Source organism: Larus michahellis, chromosome 18, assembly GCF_964199755.1.
Source record: "Larus michahellis chromosome 18, bLarMic1.1, whole genome shotgun sequence".
Taxonomy (NCBI): Eukaryota; Metazoa; Chordata; class Aves; order Charadriiformes; family Laridae; genus Larus; species Larus michahellis.
In genome coordinates this window covers 8,344,930-8,359,551 of record NC_133913.1, presented here as the reverse complement: position 1 = coordinate 8,359,551, position 14,622 = coordinate 8,344,930, and the positions used below count along the sequence as shown (strand labels likewise).

Below are 14,622 nucleotides of genomic sequence, written 5' to 3'. Positions count from 1 at the left end.
AGTGCCACCTCCTCAGCCACCCAGAAGACACCGCCCTGGTTGCAGAGCCCCCTTGGCAGCTGCGGCCCATTGCACCGGGTGTGAGGGCAGAGCGGAAGGGCTGGGCAGAGCCCCTTTGGCCAGGAGCAGGCCTGCAGGGGCCTCTGCAGCCCCTTCCTCGGCTGTGCCCGGAGCATCCTGCGCTCGGGCGCGGGCGGGGCGGGGGCGCGGGTGCTCCCGCCGCTGCAGCAGCTCTTGCCGCGCTCCCGCCCACTCGCCACTTTGGCTTCCGAGGCGGAGTGAGGGGTCCAGGGACCCCGGTCAGATTCCCTCCACCGGGGCTGTCCCCTCTCCATCCCACAGCCTCCCGGCGGTGTCCGCTGCCCCCACAGCCCCCAAGGGAACCAGTCGCCCCGGTGCCGGGGAGGAGGTTTGCAGCGATCCCAGTGCCGATCCCAGTGTCTCCGCCCCCCTGCCCCTGCCTCCCCGCCTTCCCGGACGTCTGTCTGTCCGCCTGCCCCTCCGCCTCTCTCTCCATCACAGCCATCCCTCCTCCTTGCGTAGCCCTGCATCTTCCTGCCAGACCGAGCATCTCTCTCTGTCTCTGCAGCCCTCCCCCCTCTGTTCCCATATCTCGTTCGTCTGCCCCTTACCCTCTCTCCCCCTTCCTCTTCCATCTCTCCCTCCATCCGTCTGATCGTCAGTCCGTCCCTGCTGACTCTGGCCTTGATTCTGGTGAGTGTCTGCTTGTTTGTGCTTCGTTTTGTTATTCTGGCCTTATTCTCTGTTCATTGTCCCTGTGCGCTGAGGAGAGCTCGCTCCTATTCAATCCATCCCTCTCTCCATCCCTCACCCCTACTCCCCCAAGGACGTACACCCTAGTTGCTCTGTCTGACCACCCTGTCAGCACAATGGTGGGGTGGGGATTTTTCTGGTGCTCCCCACCCTGTCACCCCAGAGTGAGAAGGGGGGAAATTGAGGCAAATGCGTCTGAACCAGAGAGATCTATGTGGATGGGTCTGGAGTGGAGGGTGGTCCCTTTCACCTCCTGGCACTTGGCTGGAAGACAGCCAGATATGACTTGAACTACACCCTCCCCCTCATGCCTTTCTGGGATTTGCTCTGCAATCATGTCCTGGCCTCATTTCTCTCTCCATCATGTTCCTCTTATTACCTAGACTTTCAACCTGCCCTCACAAGCTACTCCATCAACATATCCTCATGTGTGCGGTCTCCTGTGCAGCTACATTGACACAATACTGTTAGTGATGGGTACCTGCTCATCTCTTCTGAAACGGACCCCTCTGCCTCTCCATCTATCCATTTCAACAAAAATTCTGATGTCTCACTGCCCATCCATCTTTCCCAAAATGGACCTTGTCTGCCAGTCTGTCCGTCCAGCCATGGATGGAGAGCCATGTATTGTTCATCCCAATTCAGTCCCTCCCTTCCTTCCTTCCTTCCTTCCTTCCTTCCTTCCTTCCTTCCTTCCTTCCTTCCTTCCTTCCTTCCTTCCTTCCATCCATGCACTCTTGCTTTCACACCTTCTTCCCTCTGTCTTCCCTTGCTATTCCTTAGTTCTCTTCAAGATTCTCCCATGCTGGGGGTGGAGTCCAGACCTCTTCAATGCAGAGATACTCCTGGTGACAACCCAGTGCTCATGAACAGGGATTCTGGACCCCTGGGTTTGCTTTGGCTATACATGGTGGGTTGGGGCTTCCAGCTACGTGTGTAGGACAGGAAATGACAAGGAATCTTCACCAATGAGGGGCTGACATGGTTTCTGTGGATCTCTCCTCTTACAGAAGAACCTTCTTGTCTGCAGGTCTCCAGAAATGTGGCATCAGAGCTTTGGACTTCTAGGAAAATCCTACGCCCATGACAGTGAGCTGGGGATCAGACAGCTGAGGGACATTTTGGTGATGGGAATGCTCCCAAGGGGGGACAAAAAAAGGAGGACTGTAGGCAGCTATAGGATGAAACAAGGATGAGAATGGTCAAGAACTCTACAGGAAATGGGTGGGGACCAGAGATATGGGGAAAAAGGGAAAAAGGGGAGTGGAGGGCAGACACTGTTTGCTGGTAGGCTCACAATAGACCCTCAGTAATGTTGGTCACCTAGTCTTGGTTTTCAGAGTGGGAACAGCCACATAGTTGAAGCAGCCCCAATCACCTCCTTGTGTCATTCATGTGTGCTGATGGACAGGTTGCATCTCTCCCAACAGCAACAGGATCCTTTTTCCTGGGGAAGTGGCTCCGCGTACCCCTGTACCCAGTATCTCTGTGCAGTGCTGTTGTAGATGTTGCTATCCAGGATTATGTGGCTGATGTGGCTGCCGAACTTATCTACCAGAATAAGAGTCAGACCTCCACGGAAGTCCTCTTCGTCTTCCCCCTGGGCCCTCACATGGCCATCTACTCCTTCCAGGCCCGCAGTGAGGACGCCAAGGTCCACGCTGTGCTGCAAGATGAGGTACCAGCATCCAGGGATGAATGGGCGAACCACCACAGGGGCATGGGATGAGCAGCCCATGGCCTGCCTGGTGATCAGCTTTCTGTCCCTCCCTGTCCCTCCCAGGTCCAGCAGCCGCACGAGGCTACAGGGGGCTGGGAGAATCTGGAATACCTTCGGGATCAGTCTGAGTATCCAGGCGAGGCATTTGCCTGCTTCCTGGGCACCCTGTCCCCTGGCAGGGAGGTGGTCGTGACCTTGCGCTACGTCCAAGAGCTGCCACGGGAGCCAGATGGAGCAGCCCGTTTTGTGCTGTCACCCACACTGAATCCCTACGGAACACTCTATGGTGAGTGACCCCACAAGGAACCTGCCCTCCCAGTCACACACCCCACAGAAGGATCACAGGGTCCCCGTGTACTTTATGAACAGACTTGATGCAACTTCCCTTGGCACCCACAGGGGGACCCATATTGGTTCCCCATGCAGCCCCTGAACAGATTCACATATTCTTCCTTGTGCCCCATGTGGGGATCCACACCTCCCACACACATTTCCCATAAACAGACTCTTGGACCCCTCCATACACCTTATTGACAGCCCCCAATTCTCTCCACATGTCCTAAATAGGGGTGCAAAATCCTGCTGCGCGCACCCACACAGGGAGAGCCTTTGTGCTACCCCGGGCCATGTTTCTCCTTGCAGTCTGGAATTGTCGCACTAGCAAGCTGCACTACAGCCTGCTGCTCACCGCTAGCCTACAGTCACCCCGTGGAGTGGTCGATGTCCAGGCCAACTTTGCCCTCACCCCTTTGATCTACACTGCCCAGGACCACAGCACTGCACAGGTATGTCCTCCTGCGTGCCAGGATCCCAGGGGGAGCTGGGGAAGGGTGTCTTCACTGAGAAAAAGGGGATGCACTGGTGTCAGGGCCTGTGCTCCCGGCCAAATGCTGGCTCTGGTCCCCTCCTCCTGTGTATTACCAGGCACCCCTTCTTCAGGTCTCACTGGCTGGCAGCCCCCAATGTCATCATGATTTGGAGCTGCTGGTATATTATGGAGACCCCACTGCAGTCAGTGCTGTGGTGGAGAAGGGAGACCCTGAGGCCCCTCCAGGTGAGTACAGCTGGGGAGGAAACATGGAGGCACCTCTGGGTTGCAGCAGGCACTGGGGCACAGGGTGACACTAGGAGGCGAGGTATCGTTGGACACTGGGATGGGAATAGTGGGCATTCAGATGGCATAGTTTGGGTCCTGGTGCTCCAGGGTGGGGTGCTGGGGACACTGTGGTGAGCTATCAGCTATAGCAGGATGCACATGTGAGGTTCTATGTTAGGTCTCACTGGGTAGCTGTATTGGAGACACTGGATTGGAATACATGAGGCACTGGGCTGTGCAATTGGTGGACAGTGCAGTAGGGTATTGAGGTACCAGTGTAGGGCACCACAGGCTCTGGGATGGTGGAAGCCCAAAGCACAATGAGAATCAGTACCAGAAGGAGGAGGGAGGTCCTTATCTAGCCTTCATCCCACCCCATGCCTCCTCCAGGCTCCCTCCTTGGTGACCCCATGGTGTTGGTGACGCTGGCACCCAGCATCCCTGAGGCAGTGCCTGGGCAGCGCCAGTCTGGAGAGTTCATCTTCCTCCTGAACACCACATTCCTCGAGCATGCACAGGTACCTCCTCAGAGCAGGGACCAGGATGGGGTGGAGGAGCAGGCTGAGGGGGAGCGGGCCAGGGCAGGTGTTTATGCAGGGACAGAGGCATGAGGGGGGATTGGTGGGGCCTGAAAAGGGCCTGAAATAACTTGTGTGACCAGCAGAGTTCAGGGCACTGGCTTGGGTCACCCAGGAGAGACCAGAGGCTTTAAGAGGACCAGGCTATGGGCCAAGGCACCTGTACTCCTTACAAGTGCCTCCCAAGACCTGCCTGCTGTGTCTTTCCACAGGACTCCCTGCTCTTCCTTCTCAAAAGCCTGCCCCTGGGCTGCTACTTCAACATCTACTGCTATGAAGAAACCTCTGTGGGCATCTACTCGTAAGCAAACATGGCACAGGCTGGGTGCTATGGTGCTGGATTGGGTGCTGTGGGTAGGGCTGGATACTGTGGGGCATGGTCAGGTGCTGGAATGGGTGCTATGAGGAAGGGTTAGATGCTGGAGGGCACGGGTGCATGTTCTGATGCTGGATGGTATAAGGCAAGGCTGGGTGCAGGAGGGCTCGACTAGCTGCGGGAGGGCAGGGCTGGATTCTGGGGTTGTCCTCTTTGTGGCATTATGGGACAGCACCTCTTGGGCTTCTGCTGAGAAGAGACTTGTAGGAACTACGAAGCCAGGTCTCTGGAAGAACTACTACGGGGCGGGGACTTGCAGAGGACCTTAGGGCATAGCTGTGGGAAGTGCTATGGGACAGGGTCTCAGGAGCACTAGGGCCAGCACAGAGCAATGTGCTCTCCAAACATGCTCTGTCCCCTGCAGGCAAAGTGTCGAATATACTCAGGACAACCTGACCGAGGCCATGCGGCGCATCCCCTCCACCGGCTCCAGTCTGGGTGACTCCAATCTGCTGGAAACCCTCCGCTCAGTCTACAATACCCCTCGTCCCCACCGCCATCCACGACAGGTCTGGGTACAGGGGCATGGAGGGGTGGAGGGGCAGGTGTCCAAGGGGAGAGAGAGAGGACACAGGAGTGTGGGTGGAAGGAACCACCCAAAGTACACGGTGGTCACAAGGGAACAAGGATGGTACTGTGGGTCGGGGAGGGGGGAATGGAGAGGTGGGTCTGTATCTTTGGGGGTTTCTGCCCCTGAGTGGATATCTCTCCCTAGGGTACTCTCTCTACAGAGGGTCTCTCTGCTGGACCCCTCTCTCCATTTCAGGGGCCTGCTCTCCCCATTTGGGGGTCACTGTGCCAGACCCCCACCACTCATGTCCCCTGTCTCTCAGCTCTTCATCTTTATGGCTGGGCTACCCCCTGATGTGGAAGCCATTGCAGCTGAGGTCTGCCGTCACCGCAACAGCCACCGGTAATGGAGACTCGCTCCCCAGTCCTCCAGTCATCCTTTGCTTGCCCAGTCATTTCCATCCCTTCCATGCTTCGTGACCAGCAGAAGTAGGGAGGTGATTGTCCCCCTGTACTCAGCATTGGTGAGGCCACACGTTGAGTAATGTGTCCGGTTCTGGGCACCTCAATATGAGAGAGATATCGAGGTGCTGGAGCGAGTGCAGAGGAGGGCAACGAAGCTGGTGAAGGGCCTGGAGAATAAATCTAATGAGGAGAGATTGAAGGAGCTGGGACTGTTTAGTTTGAGGAAGAGGAGGCTGAGGGTAGACCTCATCGCTCTCTACAACTACTTGAAAGGACATTGTCGAGAGGTTAGTGCTGGTCTCTTCTCACAGGTAATTAGCGATAGAACAAGAGGGAATGGCTTCAAGCTGCAACAGGGTAGGTTTAGACTGGACATTAGGAAAAAATTCTTCACAGAGAGAGTGGTCAGACATTGGAATAGGCTGCCCAGGGAGGTGGTGGAGTCACCATCCCCGAATGTGTTTAAGACTCGTTTAGATGTGGTGTTAAGGGATATGATGTAGGGGAGAACTTTGTAGAGTGGAGTTGATGGTTGGACTCGATGATCCCAAGGGTCTTTTCCAACCTAAATGATTCTATGATCCCTGATGAGGGTCCCTGTTCACTAGTGCCTGTCCCAGTCCTTGGGTGCCTCCAGTGTCCCAAAGACCCTTCCCACCCAGCACAGCTCTCCAGTGCCAAGCTCCCATGTGGCAGTCTTTGCGTACTACTCCCACAACCAAGGCACCTTTCACAGAGTGAGCAGGGAGACTGAGGCGCAGGGCTTGTACACCCTGATGTGTCCCTAAGCTCTCTCTCAGCCCCACTAGACTCACCCCAGCTCTGCCCCAAGTCCCAGCTCTCCTCTGCCAGCTCCCTGTCTAACCCCAGCTCCAACCCCAGGCCCTCACTCCCTGCTCTTCCTCCTGCCCCCTTGTTCTGCAACCCAACTTTGTTCTTCCAGCTTTAACTCCAGCCTGTGTCCTCCAGCTCTACTCCACATCCTTGCGCCCACCTCTGGCTCTCATTTCTGACACCTTTCCCTGCTTCCCCCATAGGTGTTTCTCCTTCTGCTTCTCTGAGGACAGCGCTGCCCTGGCTATGGCCCTGGCCAAGGAGACAGGGGGTGAAGCTGCCTACGTCTCCTCTGACAGCAGTAGGAGCCTTGTGGTAGGAACCCAGGAGTCCTGGCAGGTCCCCCTCTATTCCACAGGCACACTGACTTCCAAGTACCCCAGCACCTGCACTGCCCACACACAGTAGTCAAGACCCAGCTGCCCCAGGACCCCAGGCACTCACTTTCCCTGACTCTACCCACACTGAGAACCCAGGTGCCCAGGCTTCTACCCCACTACAACCCACAGACATCACTGCACCCAGGGAACCCAGCTGGCACAGGTCACCCCACACATTCCACTGTCCCCCAGAGACCCCCAGCATCGGGGGACATGGGCTGAACCCTGGTGGAGCTGCCAACTGTGGTGTCCTGCCCTCTGTCGCCAGGTGCTGAAGTGCCTGAAGCAGGCCCTCAAGCCAGCAGCTGAGGGAGTCTCTCTGAGCTGGACCCTGCCCCGCGGCCTGGAGGTTGAGGTGCTGGGGGGCACTCCTCAATCCATCTTCCAGGGTCAACACAACCTCCTCTATGCCCAGATCCATGGACAGGCACAGGTGAGAGCTGGGCCTACAGTTACCTTCCAGTAGCCTCCCAGTAATCTTTCAGTAACTTTCCAATATCCCCCAGTAACCATCTTGTGTCCCCAGTAACCTCCAGTAGCTTCCCATGTGTTCACAGGATACAACAGTGGCCAAAGGGGTCATGACCTTGCAGTACAGCCTGGATGGCCAAGATGTCACTTACACCATTGAATTCCCCCTGTGCCCACAGGGAGATGGCCGGTGAGAGCCCGTCCTAAGGGAAGATGCATGCATCCCCCACATTGCTAACATTGACTCCAGCTGAGGAGGAGCCCAGATAGATTACGCATTCCCACCTTCCACACACAATCCCAAACTGGCAGAGAACCCAGGTGTCCAAGCATGCCTCCCTTCCCTGATTTGACCCCACAGTGGTAGGACCCAGAAACCTGGGCATCACTTTCAGACAGACAAGGACCCAGGCGTCCAGGTTTCCCCTCTGTCCATCCTCAGCCCTGAAGGGAAAGAATTCAGGTGTCCAGGCTCTCTCTCTGTCCACCTTCTCCTAACATGAAGATAAGCCAGGTGGTCAGGCTCACCCCATTCTGTCCCCAGGCTGGCTGGGCATCGTCTGGCTGCGAGGTGCTTGATGAAGAGGTTGTTGCCAGAGTCTGTGAGTGGGTCAGGGGAGGAACCAAGACATCGTGCAGTTGAGATCAGCCTCACTTCAGGGATCATCTGCCCCTTTACCAGCTATGTGGGGGTTCGCACACCACAGAGGGTCACCTGGTACCAAAGTAAGGAAAGACATTTCTGGGAAAGAGCTGGTGGGGCAGCTCCATGGGATGTTTTCATTCCACTGGATCTGGAACCCCAGCCACAGGGCACCCCCAGTCTTGCGGGGTAGGCCCCGTCACCACCAGGTGCTTCTTTCCCATCTGTTTAATTCAGCCCCTTGCCCTCTTTGCTCTCAAAGGGCCCCTGGCACTGTTGCCACCCCGCCAGTCACTCATCCCCTGCCAGATCGTTGAACTTCGTGGCTCCAGGATCTCTTCCTGCTATCCTAAGAGCATCTGGGTCCCACCTGGCTGGCTGACAGCGGTGCGTGCATCATGGCTTGCCCTCCGTCAACTTACCCATGACATTGCTGCCCTGCCCCAGAGGAGAGCTTGCTCAAAAGGTATGGGGCCTTGACCCACATGGGAGATGTCGGGATAACCTAATATCTTATAGAAGGGTTATGCTGCCATGTCTTGCCCATGGCATGGAAACCAATGAATTTTGCCTTTACCCCTTCCCTTAGTTACCCTTAAACCTGCAAGTCCTTCAGCAAATATCAGACCCAGCTCAAGGACACCCAGGGATGGGGCAGGGATGGTGCTGGATCATAAATACACGTTTGGATAAAATGTTTTGGGAGAGTATCAAGGGAGGTCCTGGGACATGGCTTGGAAGGAATGACAGGAGAATAGGCAATGACCGAGGTTGGAGATGAGTTAGGGGTGTCCAGAAAGAGCTGTGGATGGGTCTGCTCTGGGGACGTACAGGAAGGAGCTTAGACTGCAGGTAGCTGCCTAAAGAAGAGCAGAGATAATGTTCTGGAGCATTATTATTGCACAGGGGAGTAGAGAGAGGTCAGATTCCTGTCATTCTCCCAACCTTGCTGTTCACATCTCCTCCCACAGCATGTAAACCACCACCACCACTTTTTTCTTCTCTCAAGTATGTGGATCCCATGGAATTTGGTTTGTGCTCTTCAACTTTGTGGCGATGGTGCCCTGAAGCCGCTGCCAAGTGTCAGGAGCTGGTGGCCCTGCAGAATGCAGATGGCTCCTGGGCCCTCAGCTCAGGACTGGCCTCTGTGCTAGAAGTTGATGAGGATGAAATCAAGGGAAAGATGCCTGATGAGGTAAGGGGAGAACCTCTTACGGTGGCAGCATGTCATCCTGGAGCAGTGGGAGCCCATTGGCTGGTGGCAACACTGGCATCCAAAGGGCAGACAGAGAGGAATGAAGGGATCAGAAACCAGAAGCCACAAAGGAAGGGGTGGGAAGCAGTGAGGGGGCAGGGAGGATGCTCAGCACTGCGTGCTAGTCTCAGTTGTTGTTCTACTACAGGTCATGGAGCCAAGCATCTGGGCCACAGTGATGGCTGTGACGTGGCTACACAGACATGACGAGTATTACCAAGACCTCTGTGAGCTGCTGGAGGCCAAGGCTGTGACCTGGCTGTGCAGCCAAGCTGGTGAGTCTTGATGATCCTTCTCCTGCTGATCCCCACAGAACAGCCTCCTCCATTCTCTCTCCAGTGGGACCTGCCTCACCCCTTTGCAGGACCACAATTTCCTGGGGGCAGGTGAAGGAGTCCTGTGTCTCCATTCTCCTTTCCATTTGTGGAGTCTCCCTCCTGCCTAACTTCCCTAGTGTGCCTGTCTCTCTCTGACTGCAGTGTCTCAGCTGGACAAGTGCCTGGAGACAGCCAACACCCTCCTTGGGAGCAGCGTGAAGCCAAGTGTTTTCAGGCTCTGAGCTCAACACGTGCCTGTGCTACAGATCAGCAGCACCTGCAGAGATAAAAAGGGCCAGAAAGTATAGCCTAAATTCACCTACCATGCTGGGATACCACTATTGCTACCAGCTGCGATCTTACATTACAGATGAATTCTCACTGCTTATGTCTTATACCAGTTGGGCTGAACCTGTAGCATGCCGAACTCCTCAAGAGAAAGCCTCTAGTTCAGAGCCTCCAGCGTGTTTGGTTTGGATGGAGGTGGGAGTGGGAAGGAAGCATCACATTCTCCAGTGGTTGCGCTTCCTGCATTTGGCTTTGGCAAAATGGGCTACTGGCCTCCACAAAGGTGGTGCTTAGGGAGATGGTTTAGTGGTGGTTTTGGTAGTGTTAGGTTAACAATTGGACTTGATGGTCTGCAGGGTCTTTTCCAATGCAAATTATTATATGATTCTATGGTTTCTGTCCTGACGAGAGACTGCTGTGCACACCAGAAGAGTGTTTAGAGGTGTCAACGGCAGTGGCTCCCAATGAAGGACTCCTGCTGCACCCCACTCACCGAACTCTTCCCTTTACCCCATAAGGTCAGGCTGTGTCAGGAACTCCCGTATCTGCGTTGCCATGTAAAACAATCATTTTGGAAGTAAAACTCTCATCCGCATCAGTCCCAGCCCATCACAATGTCCAAGAGAACTCATGTGGGGCGAGATTGATTTGAAAACTAGTAGTATGTTGGAGGTGGAACAGCAGGAGGTTTTGATTAGCAAACCAGTCATGAAATGTACCACCTCCTGCCCCAGCACCCTTAATTCATGGGTCTCATGCCGTGTTGGCAAAGTCTCTGATTCATTTTCCAATAAACAGTGAATCTTCCCTAAGCCAAAAGGTGCAACATAGTCTTTATTTCAGTCGGGTCTATGATCCTTCCTTCCAGGGGCCGTCTATAAGTCACCAGGAGGGGCACGAAAGGTCGCTTCCCAGAGAGCTGTGTATTGTAATACAGTGAATAAGGGACTGCCATTGCTCTTGGAAGAACATAGATCTGTTCTAGGTTAGCAAGACAAGAGTTAAGGACATGCCAGGCTTTTTCTAGACTCCTTTTGGCTTGAACTTATTTCAGCTTGCTCTTAGAGGTACCGGCTGTAGCAACATTTGCCCAGCAGATCGATGACTGATATCTAACTTATCCTAGCTGTAACAGAAAAGTTGTCAGGTGATTAATGTCCAACTTGGTTTTAGCTTTAACTTTTTAACTCCATTGGAGCATGCGACTCTGAAGATAAATGCTGTTCTCCCTTTAAGCTTCATCTCTGCTATCTGGAGCAGACACAGCGCTAATGTCTGAGTGCATTGGCAACCCCCTCCTTCCCTGGGCGTCAGTGGGGAGACAGAGGAGTCACCTTCCCCAGAGATGCAAATGGGATGGGGCTGAGAGGAATGTCCCTGCCACACTTCTTGGGGTGCAGAAGGAGGAAAGAAGGGCATTGGGGACCTCCCATTTTGGAGAGATGAATCATGGCTGTGAGGAAGTACTGGTAGCTCAGCTTACTTCAGCCACCAACAAATGCATTGTTGACCCAGGGACAGGTTTTGGCTTCTTCCCTCCAAGATACTTCCAAGGGTTGATCGAACTTGGTCTCCATGGCCTGGAGGGAATACCAGACTCTGCTTCTTTCTCCCCATTGACCACTGGCAGAGGCTGAAAAGGCAACCTCAGTCAGCCACGGCCGCCTAATTCTGAAGGAGTCAATCCTACTTTAGTCTTCTGCAGAATGTGAGCTGAATCCCCTTTTCGGAGCCTCACCAGGCTCTGCTGCATCAGTTTGGAAAAGGCTGTGCTTGTTGCCCCACCTCAGTTTCTCTTTTTCTCACAGCAGGCTGAAATGCTTTGGAGGTCTGGGGAGGGACAGCCATTGCCTGAGGTGTTGAAACAGTTTGCACCCACTCAGAGCTTTCATCCTCCACAGGGATACACTTGTGCAGTGCTCCCTCCCTGAAATCCCATAGGAGGCACCCTCCAGGACACCGATTATTTCCATAACACCAGGATATGGCATTCAGGTGCTTCAGGTCCAGAGCTCCATCTATGGAAGGAAGAGTGAAAAAGCTAAACTTTCTGTTGGCCTTCCTGCGAGGTAAGGGCTTTCAGAGAGAATAGGTAGGTAAGCGATATGGGGCAGAACAGGTGACACCCAGACCTGAGTCCTCATTCACAGGCACCATCACACTCTTCATTCACAGTGTTCAGCGGGGGAACCTCTCCTAATTGCACTTGTCATTAACATCTCCAGACACAATTCATCCCAGCCTCAGAGAAGGGTGCATTCGAGTTTGGGTGCATCACTTTTTGAGCAGCCCACCCATCCCAGAATTTCTATGGACCCTTAGCTGCTTTCCTTCAGCATCTCCATCTCCCTCTAAAGGCTCAAAAGCCATGGGGAGCAAATAAGCGGGGACATCATTGTGCTTACCCACAATCTTGGGAAATTGGGAAAACCCTAGGATGCACTCTGGGCAGAGGGTTCTGTTCCTCAAGCATGGGCTTTCCCTGAGCATGCACGCAGGTTTGTAATGGGTATTTACCACAAGCACACACTAGATGCTGCTCCTTCCCCACTCCCCACTCTATGCACTCAGCAGCCTCTTAATGGCAACAGAACACAGAGCCCTAAAACCACAGCTGGGAGCCCAGAGGTACTCAGCACCCGCGGTGCCAATTCTTCTCCTGACAGGAAAAAAGGCATCTGATATGATATGACATCAGTTGTGTGTTTTCCTCTGTTATTGGGGAGGAAAGCATAGAGCGGCATGAGCCAGTGAGGGAAGAAACTGTGACTATAGGAAGTACACGTGGAGAGATCTGTAATACCTTACCTAGGCTGTGGCCTGTGGTTATGATAATCACAGCAATAGCAGGCGCATTTATGTCAGTTATGTCTCTTTAAATTTGCCAGTATGTGACTACAATATAACTGTGATATGATTGACTCTAACAATTGGCAGTGGATACCTATCAAGCAGTCAGCCACACAGCCATGGTCACTATTAGCAGTACAGTGTTATAGTTATGCAGGCACTTTCAGATGCCTTTGGACAAGCACTCTCAGATCCCCGAGAGCTACCAACCTGCTGAGTTCCACAAGACCTGCATGGAGAAAGGGAATGGGAACAACAGAGACTGTGCTTGGGAACATCTTCATTGTTGTGCTGGTGGCAACACACCAGCATCTCCCCAGCCCAGTGGAGAATTTGTCCAGCTTGGAGATCTGCTACGCTTCCATCGATCTTCCTAGGCTGCTGGCCAGCTTCCTGACTGTTGCACCACCTCTGCTCAGGACTGCTATGGCTCAGCTCTATTTCTTTGAATCTCTTGTAGTCTCCAAGTGTTACCTGCTGACCACCATGTCCTACGAACAGTACCTGGCCGTATGTCACCTCATGTTCTATACAAGAATGGTGAACTGGAAGGCGTTTTTCCAGCTGGCAGTTGGCTTGTGGCATGGAGGAACGACTAGTTCCACAATCATCACATACTTCTCAAGCCTATTGAAGTTTTGTGGCCCCAACCCAATTGACAATTGACGTCACAACGTCTGTGATTTGATCTCTTTGCTGGAGCTCTCCTGTAGTGACACCAGGCTGCTATAATGTCCATCCCAGATGCGGTCTTGCTATTTTTATTCCCTCTGGCATCCTATGTCTGCATTACAGATTCCATCCTGAGGATCTCATCAAGTAAGGGGAGGCAGAAGGCCTTTTATACCATGTGTGAGAACTGAAAGCCTTCTCACACATCCCTGTGGTCAACATTTTCTAAGGGACACTTCTTACTGTCTCTTTGCTGCCTGGGACACCTCCACTGAGTAACCTGAACAAAACCTTCTCCTTTTTCTATACCATCTTCCCACCCCTGGTCAATCCACTGTAAGCCTGAGGAATGGAGAGGTCAAGCAATCCTTGAGAAAAGCTGTCAGGAACACGGTGGCCTGCCCTGAGAGTGCACCCTAGCTGTGCATCACTGGCTACAAAACACTCTTTATTTCTCCTCAAAACTGTAGGGATGATGTGGAGGGAATACATTACGTAGCAGGTATATCTCTGGAGGTGTCTGGCTGTCAGAACAATTTTAGAAAGGCAGGCAGGGAGAGAGAAGAATTCCTTTCAGAAACATGAGTCTTCACTAAAAGGTAGTGGAACAAAATGTTTTTGCTTTATTCCTTTGAGGTAAAAAGAACATTCTTGCATGTGGGAACTATATACACAAGAACTATAGTCTTTCTGCATGAGATACCAAGAAAGACCACCTAGAAGGCTACTGGGGGCAATCAGGCATGTGCATCGTGAAAATCAGCAGTTTCAGCTATCTTCTTGTCCCAAGAAGTGCCGTGCAAGACGCCAACGTACACAGAGACCAAAGGTATTTTATTATAGTTTATTTGCGCAGAGATGGGCACTAGGTGGTATTCCACAAAGCTAGCGTACCTGTTCACAAAATCTTCAGTACATTTATATGAATCAAAACACAGAAGTACATGCCTTTAGTTATGATTATTGGTTAGTACCTTATTTTAACAATTTCAATTGGTTAGTATTATTCCTTGCTTTCATTTAAAGTTACAGTGCCCTTTAATTGATATGCACGTGCTCCAGTACAGTGGGGGGTAAGCCTGTTCATCTCCAATTGAGTTGGAGATCTCCCCCTGCCACCTTTCCCTTAGTTAAAGCTAACTTTTGCTGACTTTATGGTTTTTTTGCAATTATTTGGCTTTCAGCACCTCCTGGGCTACGATGTTTTGTTTTTATCAGCCTTTAGTCCTTCTTTATCAGCCTTTCAGATCTTCTTCAAGGATACAGTCATTAGTAAGGCATGCATTAATAAAGTAGCCAAGCTTACTTATTACAAAGTAGAATATCCCTTTTTCTGCTGTACATTAATCCGGCAGGCTCGTACAGACTGCTGCTCCGGGGGTGTGCTCAGAAT

At 52.9% G+C, this 14,622-nt stretch overlaps 1 protein-coding gene across 15 annotated transcripts; it reads left to right on the top strand.

Moving 5' to 3' along the window:
* The first annotated feature begins 467 nt into the window (after window positions 1-467).
* Window positions 468-10,522, top strand: LOC141732923 (von Willebrand factor A domain-containing protein 5A-like). 15 transcript variants are annotated; one of them, XM_074562518.1, is made up of 19 exons: window positions 582-714; window positions 1,558-1,684; window positions 1,785-1,863; window positions 2,205-2,452; window positions 2,558-2,780; window positions 3,137-3,279; window positions 3,434-3,548; window positions 3,981-4,108; window positions 4,381-4,469; window positions 4,909-5,053; window positions 5,378-5,457; window positions 6,557-6,668; window positions 7,002-7,166; window positions 7,291-7,394; window positions 7,749-7,930; window positions 8,110-8,313; window positions 8,819-9,042; window positions 9,251-9,377; window positions 9,582-10,522. In XM_074562518.1, exons 2-19 carry the CDS (start codon window positions 1,577-1,579, stop codon window positions 9,659-9,661), a joined length of 2,556 nt encoding a protein of 851 aa, XP_074418619.1. In that variant the 5' UTR covers window positions 582-714; window positions 1,558-1,576; the 3' UTR covers window positions 9,662-10,522. The 15 variants fall into 15 exon arrangements, with proteins under 15 accessions (XP_074418622.1, XP_074418625.1, XP_074418631.1 ...); XM_074562517.1 differs by having other exon boundaries at window positions 3,419-3,548; XM_074562516.1 differs by having other exon boundaries at window positions 2,531-2,780.
* The last annotated feature ends 4,100 nt before the right edge of the window (window positions 10,523-14,622 follow it).